At 45.0% G+C, this 20,397-nt stretch overlaps 3 protein-coding genes across 3 annotated transcripts; all 3 read left to right on the forward strand.

Moving 5' to 3' along the window:
- Positions 1-287: 287 nt before the first annotated feature.
- On the forward strand, positions 288-9,330 carry LOC100821046 (pre-mRNA-splicing factor ATP-dependent RNA helicase DEAH10). The gene is made up of 12 exons (XM_010239370.3): positions 288-1,470; positions 1,566-1,615; positions 1,723-1,803; positions 2,277-2,493; positions 2,638-3,025; positions 3,185-3,388; positions 5,687-5,847; positions 5,912-6,097; positions 6,555-6,786; positions 7,673-7,875; positions 8,542-8,676; positions 8,897-9,330. The coding sequence occupies exons 1-12, from the start codon at positions 1,418-1,420 to the stop codon at positions 9,078-9,080; spliced, it is 2,094 nt and encodes a 697-aa protein (XP_010237672.1). The 5' UTR covers positions 288-1,417; the 3' UTR covers positions 9,081-9,330.
- Positions 9,331-15,366: 6,036 nt separating this feature from the next.
- On the forward strand, positions 15,367-16,311 carry LOC100834642. The gene is made up of 2 exons (XM_010240836.2): positions 15,367-15,967; positions 16,127-16,311. The coding sequence occupies exons 1-2, from the start codon at positions 15,367-15,369 to the stop codon at positions 16,309-16,311; spliced, it is 786 nt and encodes a 261-aa protein (XP_010239138.2).
- Positions 16,312-19,157: 2,846 nt separating this feature from the next.
- Positions 19,158-20,362, forward strand: LOC112268913 (LOB domain-containing protein 42-like). Its single transcript, XM_024455185.1, has one exon. It carries the CDS (start codon positions 19,283-19,285, stop codon positions 20,153-20,155), a length of 873 nt encoding a protein of 290 aa, XP_024310953.1. The 5' UTR covers positions 19,158-19,282; the 3' UTR covers positions 20,156-20,362.
- The last annotated feature ends 35 nt before the right edge of the window (positions 20,363-20,397 follow it).

Raw genomic sequence — 20,397 nt, forward strand, 5'->3', positions numbered from 1 at the left:
TACTTTAGCTGTAAAAAAAAGAAAGAAACGGAGCCAGTAGCATGTTTGGTTGCTCTATTGTGGCTAATTGTCTGATTATTCAACTGTATATTTTTCATTGTGAACTACCACCGTCGTAGCATAGCAACCACTAGTTCATTGTCATACTCGTGGTGGTGGTGGAAGACGTCGCCTTCCTCTTCCGACGACGAAGGACTAACACATTGCCAGGTTAAATAACACGCATTGTGTGGTAAGAGCCGCGTCTGCCCTGGCGAGCTTCAGATTTTTTATATGCACACAAGTTGTTTGTTGAAATGCTTTTGAGGAGCAGCTTGCTGTTTTAAGGCTTCCGTTGCCCCTCTGAGCTCAAATATTACCATCTAAATAATGTCGTTTTTACATCAACTTTAGTATACCAGATACACTTGTAACGAGCTGTCCTTTCTATAACAGCTCTTTTTCTAACAGTTATAAGTTACAGTATTAATTAACTCATTGCATATTCTTTCTCTACCACATCTATATGCGGCTCTTACCACACAATGCGTGTTATTTAACCTGGCGATGTGTTAGTCCTTCGTCGTCGGAAGAGGAAGGCGACGTCTTCCACCACCACCACCACGAGTATGACAATGAACTAGTGGTTGCTATGCTACGACGGTGGTAGTTCACAATGAAAAATATACAGTTGAATAATCAGACAATTAGCCACAATAAAGCAACCAAACATGCTACTGGCTCCGTTTCTTTCTTTTTTTACAGCTAAAGTACTTCTTTATTGATTATAAACGATAGGTGCATCTTCGATTAAGAGAGGTACAATGCAAGAAGGGGGAGATTCAAACCAAGAACAGCTCGCCGGCGCGGCCGAGCGACCTCATTGGCTCATTCCCCTATACCCACTTTTTTTTTTAGAGGAACACCCCTATACCCACTCTAGCCCACCTCTCCTCCCAAAGGCGGAGCTGGGCCCTAGGCAACTAGGCCCATGGCCCGGGTCCTAGCTAGGACGCAGCCCACCACCAATTAGCCTACTGTGGGCCTCCTTAGCCCAGCGCACCAAACGGAAAACCGCACGCACGCACACAGCAATCGGGACTCTCGGGCGGGCTGGGGAGAAATCGGGCGCGACCGGGCGAGAGAGAGCCGCCGCCAGCCACCGCAGCTGCCCCCCTTCGGCGTTCTTCCCGCCTGCTCCCGCCTCCGCTAAGCCCACTCGGCTCCGCCTCAGCCTGCCCCAACGCCTCCCCCCGGCCCCTCCCCTCCCCTCCCCGCCCTCTCCCTCCATTAGTCTAACACCAAAGCCCCGAGCAGCAGCAGCCAAGGCCCGAACCGCTCCTGCTGCCCGTCGCCAGCGGGGAAATAATCGGTGAGCTAGCTCTCCGCGTCTGCCCTGGCGAGCTTCAGGGCCCGGGAGTCTGCAGAAGCATCCGCGATGCCGTCCTTCTCTTCGGGCGCTTCTCCGCAGAAGCAGCAGCATAACGCGCGGTGCCAACCACTCACCATCCTTGCTGCGGTTTTGCGTTTGTTTGTTCAGTCTATTCGCTTGGGGACTAAGCCTGTATTTTTGTTGGTTTGGACAGGAGGAAGCAGCTGATTCGTCAGCAGAGGAAATCGCTTCCCATCGCGTCAGGTCAGTTTGACTGCTAAACTTTGATTCCTTTGCGCTCTAATATTTTGGGTTTAAGTTAGGGAGATTAAATTTGTTGATGTTGGTGGTGGTGATGGTTGTGGTTCCAGTGAAGAAAAGGCTTGTCGAGGAGGTCAAGAAGAATGACACTCTGATCGTCGTCGGTGAGACCGGGAGTGGCAAAACGACTCGTAAGTGTGTTGCTGTGTTTTTTTTCTAACTTCCATTGCTCATTATTGTTTGGATCAAGTCATTGCTGAAAGAATGCAGCTTTGTGATGCTTGTGAACTGTGATTGTTGGTTTGTGCAACTTATCAAAGTGATGTATTAGTTTCCTGTTAGTTTGGTAACATTTGTTTATTCATCCTACAATATGTAAAGAGTAAGGGTGAGAAGTTTTTGTAGAACCAAAGGAAAGGTCCCCTTGTCTCCAAAACCTCATTGTATTTTTTGTGCCCCAGTGTTTTTGATCTTACAAAAATCTTTATTATTAATAGTTTGACAAATACCAAGTACGTATGTTTATTTGGTTTCTTTTAAGGAGCATTGTTTATCAGTTATTGAAGAAATATCATATAGTTGTCAGTTAATTTGTTACAAATATCGTTAATCTTTCTTTCAGTTCAATTCTTTAAAGAAACATATGTTTGGTTTTGTCATGCAGAGTTGCCACAATTTTTGTATGATGCTGGGTTTTGTCAGGATGGAAAAGTCATTGGGATCACTCAGCCTCGAAGAGTTGCAGCCGTTACAGTAGCAAAACGTGTTGCTGAGGAATGCAATGATCAATTGGGCAAAAAAGTCGGATACTCTATTCGATTTGATGATTCCACATCTAATGCAACAAGGATTAAGTACATGACCGACGGTTTGCTTCTAAGGTATTTTGCATTTACCAAACAGAATTTTCTATTATTTGATTATTTTTATGGTCTATTATTTATGCGTGCCAGTAATCTGCTATCGGTTTATCTATATTAATCTCTTTTTCAATCTGATGCATGATTATTGCTTTGGATTTTCAGGGAAGCACTTCTTGATCCTTTATTGTCTAAGTATAGTGTTATAGTTGTTGACGAAGCCCACGAAAGAACAGTCCATACAGATGTCTTGCTGGGTTTGTTGAAAAAAGTCCAACGTTCCAGATCTATCTGTGCCGATAAAAACGGAAAGACTTCGTCTGACAGACAAGATCACTCTCAAAGTTCTACTCTAAAGGCATGCCAGGGAATAAAATATGCACCTCTAAAGCTTATAATTATGTCTGCCAGTTTGGACGCCAAGTGTTTTTCTGACTATTTTGGTGGCGCTAAAGCTGTACATATCCAAGGACGGCAATACCCTGTTGATACACTGTATACTTATCAGCCCGAGTCGGATTATCTAGATGCTACACTAGTTACAATATTTCAGGTGAGCATCATCCAATTTGCATGGAAGAGGTGTAGTATGGATAGGGAGAGGAAAGGAAATTTGATTCCATACAAATAGCAGAACATACTGTTTCAACTCTGACTTAATCTAGCGAGCTCTTTGTTTATGAACCTCATATTTGGATGTTTACTTTCTTAGATCCATTTGGAGGAAGGACCTGGAGACATTCTTGCATTTTTAACTGGCCAAGAGGAGATTGAATCACTAGAGAGACTTATTCAGGAGCGTGCTCGTCAACTTCCACCTGATAGTACCAAGATATGGACTACACCTATCTACTCATCTCTTCCATCAGAGCAGCAAATGAATGCTTTTAAACCAGCACAAGCTGGAGCCCGCAAGGTGGACCTTTCTGTTCTTTGAATGCTTACCTTTCCTTTGTTCCAACCTATCTATATGCTTCAATGTCCTAATTGACGAGTATTTTACTTGCTGCTCTTTATATCTGATGTAATGTGATGTTACTTATGAAGTGAGGGACCAGTTAATTAGTTGTCAGCTAGACATGCAAACGAATTATGCCCATTGAGCTGGTCTTGGCTGAGCACACTTGAGCAGATTGGTGGCTAGCCAGACACAAACCGGCTCCTAAGCGGACAACGGTGGAAGGAGCTGGATTCCACAGTTCTGCTATTTTGGTTTATCTGGCACGAAAGAAACAACAGGGTGCTTCAAGGAGAAAGCCATGATCTACATGCAGTGACTGCAAGCAACAAGGCGGAGCGGAGTGTTGGCGGAGTGCCTACCGCTCCCGGTTGCACTAACCACGATGGAAGGAGCCTTCTGAGTGTTTGTGTTGCTTGTCTTGTTTGGCTTTTGACAGGCAGTTGGCATCTGTTTGCCTAAGCCCATGTTTACCTTCCAGTATTTTATGCCCACTGATAAGGAGGCACATGAATTACTATTTCCCCAATATACGTCTCCCCAGAATAGATATGAAAGGTGTATTTGGTTTGAGCCCAAGCTTGCCTTTACTTGCCCATGAGCTGGCCACTATTGGGAAGAAAAAATGGACTAGAGTAGGCAAAGAGGCATTACCCGAAGTTAGGAACTCTATGTTGGTGGTCTGTTTGAAATGAAATTTTCTGATAAGCTGTTACAGATCTTTCATAGAGCCCCAAAACACTAGCGTGCCTCCTATTCATGAAAACATGATATTATCTAGAGTAAAATACAGTCACGGTCACTGAACTTGGTTTCGATTCTCAATTTAGTCAATGTATTTTGGAAATCTGAAGTTACGGTCCGTGAACTTGACGAAGTATCCCACATACGGTCACTGGTACCGTATCTTGTATGTATGAGTCCGTAGCATATGCCACCTCAGTTCAGATTTTTGCATTTTGCCCCTTGAAAAAATAATCTCAGCCTAGATCGTTTTTGCATTTTGCCTCCTGAAAAATAACGAGGACCAGGGCCTGTTTTTTTGCATTTTTTCAGGGTGCAAAATGCAAAAATCTTGGCTGAGCTAGCGCATGCTACGGAATCATACGTAGAAAATACGGTACCGGTGACTGTATGCGGGATATTTCGTCAAGTTTCGCTTTTTAAAATACAGTGACTAAATTGAGAATCGAAACCAAATTCAGTGACCGTGAGTGCATTTTACTCTATTGTCTACGTGATCTCATGTTAAACAATAAAGTTATTAAGTGTAATATGTAGGCCATGCTGTTGTTCATTTACTGAAGCATAATTGTACATGAGAGCAAATGCATAAGGAAAAATGTTTCCTGTATGAGCTGTCATTTACTCTCCTCAGGTGTTGCTGAATAGTGAATACACATTTGCACCATATTGCGTTATGACACAAGGCATTCCTTTTGGTTCCATGCAGATGATTTTGTTTTGGTTGTATCATAGCCCTTGGGTGTTTGTTCTAGGATATTACATGTTCCTGATAAAATATTGCTTTTGAAGAAGGGACTAATAAATGATGTGTGGACACGCTTGATCTTTTGGGTAAACTGGTTGCGGCCCGGAGCTCAAGACATATTCATTCACTTTGGCCACACACCTCCTCGTTTCTCCTCTCCTTAACGCCACATCCATGTCGATCAGCTCCACCACACCTCCTACCAGCCTCAGGGTCGAGGTCCACCGCACATCTGTTTTTCTCCCCTTCCCCTCTTTCTGCCGCTACCTTCTTTCCTGCTTTCCGTCTCATCTCTCCATTCCTACCTTGATTCTGCTGCACCGTGATGCTTAGTGACTTACTGTTATGTGTTGTGCGCGGAGCCTAATTTTGGCCGAGCTAGTTTTTGTAAAACTTGGTAGCGGTGCATCACCACATCTTTGTGGATGGATTAGACAGCCTATTATTTTTCACATCCTATATAATAATGTATACATGATGTCTTTTCTCTAAATACAAATGTATGCTCTGTATCCACTATCCAGTATCCCTGTAAAATGGTTTTGAGAAGAAAAAAATGCTGTCCCCTATCCTTTTGTCTGTATGCCTGCACCATACAACATGGGTTTCATGCTCTGCATTTCCAAATTCGAACTTCTCCAAGGGTCATTGAGCAATGCATTTTCATTTTGTTATTTTCCATGTTTACTTATCCTATAAAGGCATGATGAGTCGTGTAATATGTTAGGTTTGCATCATTTACTAATGTCCAGTTTGTCTGTCAGGTAGTTCTAGCAACAAATATTGCAGAGACTTCTGTAACAATACCTGGTATTAAATATGTTATTGATCCTGGGATGGTCAAAGCACGCGCCTACAATCCTGTTACTGGAATGGAGTCCCTTATCATCATCCCAGTCTCTAAAGCACAGGCTCTTCAAAGGAGGTAAGAACTTTCAATCATATTTAATTCCTGTGTGCTTCTTCTTACCTTGTCATTCTTCACTCAGTGGCCGTGCTGGACGGGAGGGGCCAGGGAAGTGCTTCCGATTATTCCAAGAATGTGAGTTTGATAAACTGGCGGAATCTACAGTTCCTGAGATTAAGCGATGTAACCTCTCGAATGTTGTACTACAGCTCAAAGCTCTTGGAATTGATGACATCATAGGTTTTGATTTCATGGAGAAACCATCCAGGTGAGTTTACTTCTTTTTTTTCATACATAAGGGAAAAGATAGCCCCAATCTGATTACAACATAGTGAAGCATCATACAAGAAGTGCATTTGACATGCAAAAGAAAATTGTTCCTATGAAGTTTATCTGGCAATGGGGAAACTTGATGTTTTGTTTCATGTGTCCTGCTGTGTTTAGTTATATACTAGACAACTGCTGTCTATGCAAAACTCAAATACGATAGCAATGAGAAGACACACACTAGTCATTTATTTTGTAACAGTGTGAAGTATTTGATTACTTATCACAATGATCCCAGCTTAAATTTGTCAGGTAAAACAAACTCCTGCCCTGACTTGTTAAGTTGTTACCTTATGAATGCATTCATTGGAAACTTCGAACAGAATATTTCGCAAGCTTTGTAGTAATCTGCTTTGTATGGACACATAGTTTTGCTAATTGCACCAAACTTACTGCAGGACATCCATTTTGAAATCATTGGAGCAGTTGATTTTACTAGGAGCTTTGACTGATGATTATAAGCTCTCAGATCCAGTTGGTAAACAGATGGCTAGGCTGCCTTTGGATCCAATGTACTCCAAGGCATTGATAGTATCAAACGAATTCAAGTGCTTGGAAGAAATGTTGATAGTTGTTTCTATGCTTTCAGTGGAATCAATTTTCTTCACCCCACGCGAGAAGTTAGAAGAGGTATTCTCGTGAATCCCTTCCAACTGGTTTAATGTATGTTCCACACTAGGTTCCTATTTGAAATTAGTTACATTGCAATGATGCCATTGCATGCATTTTTTTAGACATGTTGCAACACCAGGGAGGGTTACAAAAACTACAGGGAACCATTTACCTGTTTTTCTGTCCTGGATAAACAGTATCCTAGTTGCGTATAGTTGTTTTGAGGTATTTTTGTTGATTTGAGTGGTATTCGTTCTTACATGTTTGAACTTGAAAACGCTAGTAGAGAACTTTGAAGAAAATTGGGAGAGTGGACTTTGGGTAGAGGGATGAGTAGTTACTGTCTCCTGGAGTGGGTTTGTATTTTATTTCATAATCGAGTTTTTACATCCCTGGGCCAGGCACTACATGATTTTCTGATTCGTGGTGACCTGATTTTGATCATTGATTAATAAATATATTTGATCAACACGACCTTAATTTCATCGAATATTCATATACTGTTACGGTACCAGAATGGAGTACTCTGCTGCAACACTTGTTGTCACTCACCCTCCCTGTTGGTTGCCCCTGTTGCTAGAAAGATTCAAGCATTCATTGCTCCTATTATTAAGGCCCAAGGCCAAAAATTTTGGTGCCACAGAATTTGGTAATGGTTGTTGATTTTGTTTTCATAGTTATGTGGTGGAACCTTACTGTTTTTTTTAGGGTTTACCTTTAGCCTTGAACTTCTCATGATTTTCCATTTGGTACCAAAGAGGAATTCTAAGCTTCAACTTATAATTGATTGGCTCATCCCTTGTTGAGTCTGAGATCAACAAATCCAGTGTGTTCCCACTATCTGTCTTTTTCTCGAGAAACTACAAGTGCACTTATTGATCATTTTACCTTATTCCCCGTTCAGGCAAGAGCTGCTAGGAAGAGTTTTGAAAGCTCTGAAGGAGACCATATAACTTTGGTGAATGTATATCGAGCTGCTTTGGAATGCTTGGAAAAGAGCAAAAGTGCAAATGCCAAAGAAAAGACAATGGAGAAGGCTCTGAACAGATGGTGCTGGGAAAACTTCATCAATTACCGCTCTTTAAGACATGCTCGTGATGTTCACAGGTTAGTATTATATTATTATTCTTAATTGAAGGCTTTAACTACTGGATCAGATTAGACAGAACATGATTATTCATTATATGCAGTTAAGCATTCTCTTAAATGATGAGTTGGGGAAAACTATGTCTGATATGGATCTGGCTGATCGTAACTGTTGAAGTATCAGTATATTGGTCGCATTTTCCCACCCGCTTAACCTGTTGGGTGAATGGTTGGTGCATGGAACTCGATAGGGTATCAAACCTCTTGCTAACACAAATTTGATACTAAAAAGTAATTGCAGCCCACGTGAGCACAATGGCCTTTCCGGAGTTTGTTAAGTTATTTAACAATGCTGCAATGAACAGTAATTGCAGCCCACATGAGCACAATGGCCTTCCTGGAGGTTGTTAGCTTATTTAACAATGATGTAATAGTCTCTTACCCGCAAAAAAAAAACCAATGATGTAATAGTCTCGAACAGTGCCATGAGTTTGTAGCATTAGCACACAGAATATTTTAGTGGATGGATTTATTTGTTGAATTTATATTGCCATTTTTCTAGGACTACCAGCAAAGATTCAAAATTAAACCCAATATATTAGACATTAAGAAAAATCTGAGAAGCTCGTCCAGTTCAGGAATTTCAGAGTACAGTGAGCTGACATAGGAATTTCCTGTCTGCTGCAGTCAAATTCAGGGCCACGTCCAACAGATGGGGCTTTACGTGTCATCTTGTGGAGATGACATGGTTCAGTTTCGGAGATGCCTCACTGCTGCTTTCTTCTTGAATGCAGCAATGCGACAGCCAGACGGATCATTCAGGTACAACTACAATTATGTATCTGCCTTGTTGAATCCAAATAACTCGTCGCCTTTATTCTTTCCTCCCTACGCTCTTAGACCACTAACAAAATCTAAGTTGCATTTCGTTATTACGAACCAAAACATGAATACTGATTTAGCATCATGTATGCTCGGTAGTTCATCTATACATGTGAAAGTTGTATGCTCCAAGCTCATGGTTTCATCTGTTGATTGGTAGGGCTCTTGCAACCGGTCAGAGCGTGCAGATGCATCCTTCGTCGGTGCTCTTCCGGACCAAGCCGGACTGCGTCATCTTCAACGAGCTGGTCCGGACAACCCAGAACTACGTCAAGAACCTGAGCCGGATTGATCCCCTGTGGCTTGCTGAACTCGCCCCGCAGTACTACGCCACTGAGGACTGACTTCTTTTTTCTGATCCATAGCCATGGTTTATTGTAACAATCATGTAACAGATGGGGCTCTGTTATGTTGACATGCAGAGCCATGAAGGGCTGCTGTGTTGTTAATCTAGAAATGTAATGTTTATCTGAAACAACCATAAGTAGCGAGTACCAAAAGTGTTACATTGAATGTACTCCCGTGGATTTGTATAGAATCTTATATAAATTCACGTCACTTATTTTGGGACGGAGGGAGCAGAAGATACTATAACTAGTTGGCCAAAGAAAAATGTTGTGTGAAATCAAGGTAGTTGTTTATTTTCTAAGGAAAATCGACATCATTTTGATGACACATTTAAACTAGTTTTTTTAAAATCACATTTGTACTGGTATTCTACCATGTTCTTTATTAAAAAAAAGTTTGTACTAAGAGTATGGACCTAAATAAGCACCGAGATGGCGAGATAGCGATTGCTTCAGACTCGGTCAGTACAAAATTCACTTACTAACTATGTTTCAATTATATGTATATTTGGGTTTGTCTTAAGTCTAAGCTTGTCGATTTTCACTAAGTTTTTAAAAGAAAACTCAATTATTTACAACACCAGCATTAGGACTATTATCATTTATCAATTATGTTTTTATATGTGCTTGTTTGGTGTCGTTACATATGTTGTTATTTGTTTCGGTTTTGCTATTTTTTAGGTGACCGAGAAATAACTATTTCTTAGTCGATGATAACAACATTTTGATTCAATCATTGAGATTCATGTAAGATTAATGTATGTCTGATGGATAAGAAAATTTTAATTGGATGACTACGATTGTTGGCTGAAAAATAACTATTTTTTAGATGACTGAGAGATAGACACTCCATATTTGTTTCTACAAACACGATCAAAGTTGAGAAAAAATGACTTACATATTAAGAAACAGAGCGAGTGTTAATTTTCATATTCCTGGCGTATTTACAATAATACCGTATATCCCAAATGCTGAGCACGATCAGGAAGAACCCTGCTAGGTTGTGGGAGTAGTATGCAAAGATTGAATAGGAATACCCCCTTTTGATAGGGAAAAAAACATAGATTACGTACCAGAAAATCGCTGTTATTAACTGCTGATGGTTACAAACACTTCATTAAGAAACGTGGAGCAGAGATTGTCTCGACAGAGTAAATAAAGAAACGTGGAGCTGAGTCAAGTGAGTCCAGATAGAAAGTATCAACACATGCATGTGGTATCCCAAATTCTTCACCATAAATTAAGCTCGGTTATTTATTTTATATATGCACAAAGGATTCTTATAATATTCCGCCTTACCTAATGTCGGAGCACAGGTCTCCGGCACCGGAGATGCCGAGCACCCCTTTTTTAGTTCGGTGGAGGGCGAGGCGATAGCTCCGGCGATCGCCGGCGTGACGGTAGACACGAAGTGTAGACACAAGAATTTACCCAGGTTTGGACCACCCGGAGGTGTAATAACCTACATCCTGTTTTGGAGTTGTATTTCCTTTTATGAGTGTTACAGGTTGCCGGGGAGTTCCTGTGCTTTGCTACTTGTCCCTCTAAGGGCTTGACTACTTGGGTGAATGCTGAACCCTTTGATCGGTGACATTGGTTCTCTTTTTATAGACAAGGGGATACCACAGGTGCCAAAGCATGCAGCGTGACACGTTTTTTCAGACGCGTGTCACAGCCACATGAAATACATTTCTACTCATCCATGCTGGACGCCATGCAGCGCCCGTTCCACTGTACATGGTAGAAAAAATGGTTCATAGGGTAGTCACCTGCCGATGAGACTCCTGTCAGTGCATTAAATGCACTGTGCCCGCTGTCTTGTCATGTCTTCACTGTTCTGCGGGCCCCGCCTGCATGCCCGAGCGTGGGTTGCTGGGGTGCCCCTTCCCGGCTAGCGCACCCGGCTAGTTGCCAGGAGGCGTTTTTTCAGCTTTCCGGGACCGGGGTTCCCGAGGGCTTCTTGTACTCGGCCCTTAGCTTCACCTTCACCAAGGGTCGTCTCCTCGAGGCAGACTTTCCGGACTCATCGCTTCCCAAGAGGCCTTCCTGACGGGGCTTCGTCATTGGCGACCCACGCGTCCCGTATCAGTGGGACCTCGTGGGCCACTGGTACGACACCTAATTGGGCCATGGCCGGGAACCTCCCTTTTCCAAAAAAAAAGAAGAAAAAACTGGGCCATATCAAGTAAGCCATGATCTTATTGCCTCAATCGGGCATAAGAAGTTACTAGTACAGTGCCCGTGCGTTGCCACGGTCTCTTAAACACCTGCACACGAAAATTCATGTTTATAGAAAAAAACAACAATTTCATTTGACTCAAGCAACCAGAGGGCATGTGGCAGCTCCCCATGTGCGCAGAGCGCTCGCAGCACCATGCTCGGGTCGGCGGAGGACGTGGAGGCCGCCGTCGTTGAAGCTGACGACACTGAGACGGTGGCGCGAGGAGGCCAGGCGGGCCAGGAGCTGAGGCGCTTGTTCCGCGGGCGCGTGGACGTGACTGTTGCGGGGAGCGGACGGAGGCGAGGAGGGGCAGGGGAGGGTACAGGTGGTGCTTGGTCGGCGTAGGAGCTAGACACACACAGCAGCCGCCACCACTCGGATCTGAGGTCCCCGGTGCTGCCGCCCGCCTTTGTGCCATGGGCGTCGGGCGGCACAGAGCGCAGGAGGCAGCTGGATGGATGGCGCGGAGCATTGCTAGAGGCCTAGAGTTTCCTCTATCTTTCGTGGGGACTGGCCCACCGGGGAGAAAAGACATGTTCGAACTGTGGGTTGATTCTTGAAAAACAGAGGAGACAAAACGCAAATATGTCTGGCGGACGACGACGAAAGAAACACTCCTACCTTTATTATTATTATTAGGTGCAGAAAAACAACAAGGTCGATCGGTCAGCGTCATATTCTGTGAACACAAAAACAGTGCTTTTCTGATACAAATCTCTGCTTCTTGGATATTTCAGGTGTTTTTTTACTATGGTGCACCGCCCCTAGTGAAGGAGCTGCGTGGATCGCTCAGGAATTCTCAAGAAAGACCGGCACAAAATTTGAGTTTCATAAGGAGAACTTTTAATTTCTTCGACCAAACCAGACTAAATAAGTTTTTCCTTTAGTCCAGAAACTGAAACTGTGTTAATTTAGCACATAAGAGTGTTTTGTGCATATACATACGAAAAGCGGAGGCAATCTATACATATCTAAAAAGCACGGACAGTTCGAACGCGTTTTGGTCGCCTGTCAAACTAGCTTCGTCTGCCCGGTACCGCTTCGTCATGACTCGACAGCCCCGGAAATAAAACCGTCGCACGGCGCCGCTTCTCCGCTGCTCTCCCGTTGCTGCGCTCTGCCTTAGCGCCGTGCGGCCGCCTCCTCCGCCGCCGCCCCGCGCCTCTCTCATCTGCAGAGGACGATGCCGCCGCAGAGCAGTCCCTGCCCTTCGCGTCGAGGGAAACGAGGCGCCACCCGTAACCTTCCCCTACCCCTCCCGATACCTCCTTCAAGGTCGCCATACACTGAGAGCCCCCCCCCCCCCCCCCGCCCTGCCACATCTCACGCTGGCTCTCCATCATGCTGGCACAGACACAACCGCCTGTCTGCCGCAGCCCCGCGGTCGAAGTCTTCCCAACCCGTAGTCCCCAAGCGATGGCCGAGGAGCGGGGCCACCCCCAAACTCTGGTTCCTCCTCATCTTCTCCTCTGCAAGGGCATCCCGACCACCAGGTTCCGGTTTCTCCGTCCACTCAGATGTACTCCGCTGACGGGAACAACTAGCTATTCCAACATGTAGATGTGATTAATGGCCTATTGCAAGCTTATTCATGCCAACAACGTGTTCGGTGAAATCCCAACAAGGATATAAATGTGAGTGAGAAGTTTTTTTTTCCATTACTTGGTATTACTTTGGTCTATTGATTTCTTCCAAAATAGTACAGTAGTACATTTAAATCAGATAGTGTTTTTTCGCTTCAAAATAGTAAACTTATAGTCACCAGTAATAATAAATCTGATTTTTTTGAACCCTGCTTTTGCTATTAGAATATCCGTCTAGAAATATTTGTGTGTTGTTTCTAGCTTGGAGATTCATGAAGACGATATATGTCTTAGCACTTGGAGCTTGTTATTGTTTTTACAGAAGTTTATTATTGTTTATTATTTTTTATAAGATTAGTGAGAAGAAAATATGATCAATAATCTTGCAAAGAGTTCAATACATGCTTTCCCTGCTGCAGTAACTGGTTTATCCATGGAGATCTAGGGCCTTCTAATATATTCTTGCCATCCTTGTCTGAACTATAGTTTCAAATGACAGATCCCAATATGTGCCAAATTATCTGCAAAATAGTTGGTACCAAGAAAGAAGGGAAGGAGCTCAAGGAAAAAAAATTAAGGATGAATATCGCGTGAACTATAAGGACTATATATTTATCATCTTAGTTCGGTTCGTGTGGAGTTATGGAGTATATGTTGCACACTGTTTTTCATACTTTTATCAACTGTAACTGGGATAGAACATGGCACCATGAACTGTTCAATGTGCAAAGAGAAGAAAAATAGACGAAATGTCAGTGCATAACGATGGAGAATTGCTGAAAATACGCTGCACTCCGTGCAGCGTGGCAGGCCACGGGGCAAAACGGCTAGTATATAAAAGTATATCAAAGTAAGCATTGCTTAATTGCTTTTTTAGATCAACAAGGGGCTTTTGACCCCCCATACCATTAATCATGTAATCGAGTGCAGTACAGTACATCATCTGAGAAGGGAAGACACACATAACATTTAAGATCGACTTAGCCTTCGTTCGGTTGTAAAGATCGCTGTGGGGATTGGCAGAAAATGTTAAGATTCTCTGCCAATCCTCTCCAATGCCCCAAGGATGGGTGGAACTGAACTGGTGAAGGAACTGAACATGCCTAGATCAGGGATCAAAGAGATCAACCGTTCAAAAGCTCACATCTCTCTTTTTTGCGAATGCAAAAGGGCGGGCTTGGAGCAAAGAGCTTCTGGGTATCAGACAGGGGTGCCACCATCGATGCGGGGCTCCGAGGCGCAGATGCAGTGCCGCAGCGGGGCTTGAGATGGCGAGAGACTACCTGTGCATCGAGGCGTGCAGTAGTCTGCCGGAGCCATTGCTTGATTGTGACCAGTTGGTGTCAGAGTTTCAGTTTTTGCTCTCGAAAAATAATCAAATGTCCCCGTGCAGATATTCTCTTCTCAGATATTACATGTGTAAGTGGCATGTGGAGGAGCTTGATGACCTGGCTAGGTCACGAAAAACACACACAAAAAAAAAAATAGGTCAGGAAAACACAATTTTTGGCAAGCAGAAGAAAGTTTGTCCATTGCAAGAAGGAAATAGACCTTTTGTGGCCGCTATATAAGTTGCGTGTTGTAGGGTGCAGGCCAAATTTGAGAAATGTGCAATTTTTTCCTAAATGGATATTGGTTAGCCTTAGTTTTTGTTCTAATGGTACTCTCATCAATTTATTTGCACTTCGAGTCCTTCAACTCGACTGCACAATCAACGGCGTGAACACATGCCGGAAAGAAGCTTTTTTGGTGCATCAAAAAGATGCCAGTGTATATTTAATATTTATTATCTCGATATCACTCGGTCGCACCCCACCCGTATACTATAGGTCACGCTTATCTGAGTTATGTCAAAGCCTTTTTTTTATCTTTCAAAAACTTCTCCCTGAATGTAAGGGGCAATATTTTTTGTTGAATTGGTGAAAACTTAAAATCAAAATTTTATAAAACATTTGATTTGAATTGAACTAACACCAATGGGAATTTAAATTTTAGTTCCCTTGGCAATCCAATCTTTTTAGTATTTTATTTGGATTTGACATATGAAAAAAAATGCACTGTTCAAATTTCTAATTTCAGAGTTGATTTGATATTTAATAAAAATTGTTTGATTTCGTAGCTTTTCTGTGTTTTCTGTTTAATTGCTTGGGCTAAAATCCACCCATTCACCCAATGCAACTCTATTCTCTGTTTAATGCCGAGCGGGGGCACCGGCTCGGGTGCAAAACCTCGCGGGCCAGTACTGTCAGCGGCCCAACCCAAAAAACAAACCCTATTTGCCCCTCTCTATCTGAGCTTCGCCAACTTCCACCCCGAATCGCCGCCGGAACCACCCCTCTCACCGGCGACTTCCACCCCCGAACCTGCCACCGCGTAGATCTTCCTTTGCCGCGGGCCAGTTCCCGCACCCCGTCGGTGCCCACCCGGCGGCCACCTCCTCACTTCTTGCTCGCAAGATGTTCGGCAATTTGCCAAGGCCATGGATTCAGACGACGAAGAGATGCTCGCCGCGCTTTTTGACGAGGAAGTCACCGCTGCCGATGATGTTGCCTCCGACGGTGAACAGGAGCATCCACTCATCGTCTCGTCGCTTCTTGGCCTCATCGTCGAAGATGTAGAGCGGCCGGGAAGGGGAGGATCGAGGAAGGGCCGCCGCAAGAGAAAGGCCAGGCAAAGGATGGAAGGCTACTGCATGCCGTACGCCGACTACTTCGCCGATGATCCGTTGGACAACGATGTGATCTTTCGGCGCCGTTTCAGAATGTCTTGGAAGCTCTTTTTGAAGATCGTCGATTACCTCCGGGAGTATGACGATTACTTCAAATTGAAGAGGGACGCCGTCGGCACACTCGGTTTGACATCAATTCAGAAATGCATGGTATCCCTCCGTTTGCTTGCTTATGGAATTCCTGCCGATACACAGGACGACTACCTCCGCATGGCCAAGTCCACGGCCATCGAGTGCATGTACAGGTTCTGTAGGGCAATTGTGGCGGTGTTTGGAGAGCAGTACTTAAGGACACCCACTGCAGAAGACACAGCTCGGATCATGGCACAGAATGCAGAAAGAGGATTCCCAGGTATGCTTGGCAGCATCGACTGTATGCATTGGTCATGGAAGGACTGACCATTTGCACACCAGGGCATGTATAAAAGCCACAAAGGATCATGCAGTGTGGTGCTTGAGGCGGTGACCGATCGGGATCTGTATATTTGGCATGCCTTCTTCGGTATGGCAGGATCGCACAATGACATAAATGTGCTGCGATGCTCGAATGTGTTTGCCAAGCTCGTTGAAGGTACTGCTCCCCCAGTGAACTATGAGATAAATGGCCATGTGTACATCAAGGGACACTACCTGGCAGATAGCATCTATCCAAGATGGTCGACCTTTGTGAAGACAATCTCAAATGCACCCACATGAGGAGCAAGATCTTGGTTTGCGATGCAACAGGAAGCATGCAGGAAGGATGTCGAGCGGCATTTGGTGTGTTGCAGGCTCGATTTGCCATCGTCCGGTACCCTGCTCTCACTTGGTCGAAATCAGATGTGGGAGGTCATGACTGCCTGTGTGATCATGCACAACATGATCATTGAGAGCGAGTGGGAATGTCCGATGTTTGACACTGAACCGTATCAACGGATGGGTCCTCTAGCCAATGTGAATCATGAGGTGCCGGCCGCCTTTGCTGCTTTCCTCGCTCGGCGGCAAGAAATTCGAGACGCCGGTACTCATCGGCAACTTCAAGATGATCTGGTCAAGCATTTATTGAGTCTCCGAGGAAACGTCTAGTTTTTCTTATTTATTTGTTTGAATTTAATTAAATTTGTTTGAGATGTAATTCAAAACTGATCAAATAATGTAAAATTTGGTTTGGGGTACCGACTGGACCTTAAAAACAAATTCTAGCCGGCACCCTTTCTATGACCGAAAAAAGTGACAGGCCGGATGTGAAATGGGGAACGGTTGGAGTTGCTCTTGCTTCCCCGGCTGCTCCCCTGGCAAGCGTTGCTCCCGGCTGCATGGCCCGCGCCAGCCCAGGAAGCATCCAGAGAACAAAGCCCCTCGTCTTTGAGGCTCGATCCCGAGTCACAACCATGACATCCAGACCAAACAATCGCTCCAGCTACCACCGCACCGTGCCGTCTCCGCGTGCGAGCATCACGTCCGCGCAACCTCGAGACTTTGTGTTAGCTAGGTAGGGTATGCGCCTATGCGGACCAATTAGGCTTTACTGAAATCGAGTGCGCACTGGACAGCAAATGCCTAGTTGATTCTTGGGCTTTACTGGACTAGTAGGCTTTCTTCGCACCAATGTACCATCTAAGAAAAAAAATCTAAGAAAATGCTTATTCTCAATAAATCTAAGAAAATGTTTTTTTTCCTTGCGCTTGATTAACGCTAGTGCGGGCTGAACTTTTTCCTTTTTTATTTTTGGTGTTTGGCTTTTTGAATTGCCGCTCGCTGTGATGATCTATCTGGAATTCTATTGTTGGATTGTTGACAGTCTGCTCCTATGTAAATAATAGATCTTCTTCCAACATTTCGTACATGCAGTTCGGTTCCTTTTCTAAAACTCGGTCTCAAATATACCAAAGCTTGAGAATCTACACAATATCCACATTCCCTGGAGTTTTGGGTAGCAATTCATATGATCGAGTAAAGTGCTGGTTTCAATCTGCAATCAATACGACATTCATGGAAATAAATTGCTTTCTGTGATTGAAGCTTTCTCAATGAACAGGGTGCCCAAATGATTTCTTTTCAAACAAGATCATATATTAATGAATAAAATACAGCACTAGTTTATAAACTCAGAACGAATGCACAGTTTAGTTCACGAGCTAAGAAAACACACGCAAAGCCCTAAACTGGCATTAGTGTACTCCCTCCGTTCCCCATTAATTAGGAACAAAAGGAGTAACACCTAGGTCCAAAAGCAGTTCAGGTGGTTAATTCTAGCCACGTGGCAGCCACATCGGCTTAAACCAAAACCGTAGGTTGCCGTTAGCGTTTCTTATGGTGTTTTGCAAAAAATTAACAGCAATTTGCGGAGAATTATGTTAAATTTTAGCTAATTCAACAATAACCTGCAAAGAATTATGTTATTTTTTTCCTATAATTATGTGAATTTTTTGCAAAAAAACCCTCAAGAAACCCAACAGCAATGACTGGAATTAATCCTGCCGAACTGTTTTTGGACTTAGGTGTTACACTAATACTCCCTCTAATCCTAAATTGTTGTCGAAATATTACATGTATGTAGACGATTTTTAAGAATTTCATATTTAGACAAATTTGGGACAAGAATTTAGAATCGGAGTGAGTACTAGTTTAGGACTTTATGTGTGTGTGTTTTGAGTTTGTGGACTAAACTGTATGTTCTCTCCGAGCTTATGGAATAGTGATGTACTCTCTCCGTTCCATAATTCTTGTCTGAAATTTGTTCAAAAATGTATGTATCTATTCTTAAAAAGTGTCTACATACATGTAATATTTCGACAAAAATTATAAAACGGAGAATATATTAATCAACCACAATATTTTTATAATCAATACCGCACTACGACCATGTTGGCATGCCACCGGGAAGAAAGACATGTCGCTGTGGAAATTGGAACCCATCTATGAGAACGGAGGGGATTCGGATGAAATGATTAGATGAGGTTATTCGTAGCAGAATTTTTGGCTTAAAAAAACAAAATTTTCATTAAATAGAGTCAAAACAGTCGAGGAAAATGGAAACCGGGGGTTCGATTTTCGCATGCACCGAAGCCTCCACTTTTTACAGCGTAAAATGAGTACGTGTCACACGCGATAACTCTGAGCCCCTTGGCAGTAGGCAGTAGGGACGGCCCAATGTTGACACTTCTGCGAAATCCAGATTAGAAGTATAGAACAATGGGACGGTGGGGCCACAGCGGGGAACGTGGGTTGGACTCCAACAAAACCGGAACCCCTCAGACTCCCAAAACCATGGACGCCGCCGCTTGTTTTCGTAGACAGCCAGATGTTGACACCCACCGCAGGCGCAGGGAGATCCACCGAAAGTTCCCGGCCCCCTCCAGTTTGGAAGCTAAAATCCATTTTCTCGGACGCGGCGTGCTGCGAGAGCCGAAGCCCCCGGTGAGCACGAGGCGGGCCCCGCAAGCAGTCCATCCCGCTCTCTGGTATCTGCGTCTCCCATTGTTTTGGCCCCCCGGCGCCGCGAATCCGCCTTTGCCAAAACCACTGGCGCCCAACCCACTTTATAAACGAGCCCCCCGCTCTTTCTGTCCTCCATCATCTCCAATCACCACCAGTAGTACTATTTCCAATTCCAAGTCCCCAGCATATTTTGATCTCCGAAAAACTCCGGCGCCGATTTGATAAGCGCTAGTACTCCGCCGCGAAGATGCGGATGAGCTGCAACGGGTGCCGGGTGCTGCGCAAGGGGTGCAGCGAGGGCTGCACCATCCGGCCGTGCCTGGAGTGGATCAAGAGCCCCGACGCGCAGGCCAACGCCACCGTCTTCCTCGCCAAGTTCTACGGCCGCGCCGGGCTGCTCAACCTCCTCGCCGCGGGACCCGACGACCTCCGCCCGGCGCTCTTCCGCTCGCTGCTCTACGAGGCATGCGGCCGGATGGTGAACCCGATCTACGGCTCCGTCGGGCTGCTCTGGTCCGGCCGCTGGGAGGCCTGCCAGGCCGCCGTAGAAGCCGTGCTCAAGGGGGAACCAGTCGTTCAGGTCTCCTCCGAGGCCGTCCCCTCCGCGCAAGCCACCCCGCCCCTCAGGGCCTACGACATCCGCCATGTCGCCAAGGACCCAGAGGCCGCCGATCCGCTGCGTGTCTCGCGCGCTGGACGCACCAGATTCAAGCGCGGCGCCTCGTCCTCCACCTCCAAAACAAAGAAGGTCAGCGCCAGCGCCGGTGCAAAGAGCTTCTCTCCCGCCCCAAGGCAGGAATCAGAGCAGGCGCCGAGCCACGAGGAGTCGGCCGGCAGCCACAACCACGGCCATGTTGATGACGAGGGCATGATGATGGGAGTCGAGCAAACGCGGGAACAGTCGGATCAGGACACCGAGGCTGAGGCGGGCTCGCACGTCAGCCAGGCCGAGCAGAGCCCTGTGCCGCCGATGCGGCAGGAGGAGATCGGGCTGGAGCTGACGCTCGGGCTGGAGCCGTCGGTCACGCGCGTGGCGAGGTCGCCGCTGGCACCCTTAGACCTCAGCGGATTGAGCGCCGAATCGAGCCACATCGGCCTGGGGCTTGCGCTGCCGGCGTGAGAGTGTCCTGGGCTCCTGGCCTCATGTTAGTAGTACGGTTTTGGGATCGTGTCAGGCTCCTTTCTTAGGATTTAATTGATTTCTGTAATGTATTCACCATGTCTGCCCGTACAAACTCTCTGAGGTTCAGCTGTGGCAGACGTTGTTTAAATTGATAGAACAATTCTGATATGACAAGTTGAGATGCAAAATGTTCTCCAAATAGCAGTCAAAGTGTTCTTTACCTTTGCAGAGAATTTATT

Source organism: Brachypodium distachyon, chromosome 4, assembly GCF_000005505.3.
Source record: "Brachypodium distachyon strain Bd21 chromosome 4, Brachypodium_distachyon_v3.0, whole genome shotgun sequence".
Lineage (NCBI taxonomy): Eukaryota > Viridiplantae > Streptophyta > Magnoliopsida > Poales > Poaceae > Brachypodium > Brachypodium distachyon.

Excerpts from the sequence above, each read along its gene's own strand:
- LOC112268913 (XM_024455185.1), top strand. The coding sequence starts at position 19,283 with ATGCGGATGAGCTGCAACGGGTGCCGGGTGCTGCGCAAGGGGTGCAGC.
- LOC100821046 (XM_010239370.3), top strand. The coding sequence starts at position 1,418 with ATGCCGTCCTTCTCTTCGGGCGCTTCTCCGCAGAAGCAGCAGCATAAC. Across the intron at positions 2,494-2,637 it reads ACCGACGGTTTGCTTCTAAG|GGAAGCACTTCTTGATCCTT; the intron begins GTATTTTGCATT and ends TTGGATTTTCAG. Across the intron at positions 6,787-7,672 it reads CACGCGAGAAGTTAGAAGAG|GCAAGAGCTGCTAGGAAGAG; the intron begins GTATTCTCGTGA and ends TTCCCCGTTCAG.
- LOC100834642 (XM_010240836.2), top strand. The coding sequence starts at position 15,367 with ATGGATTCAGACGACGAAGAGATGCTCGCCGCGCTTTTTGACGAGGAA. Across the intron at positions 15,968-16,126 it reads TGCAGAAAGAGGATTCCCAG|GATCGCACAATGACATAAAT; the intron begins GTATGCTTGGCA and ends TCGGTATGGCAG.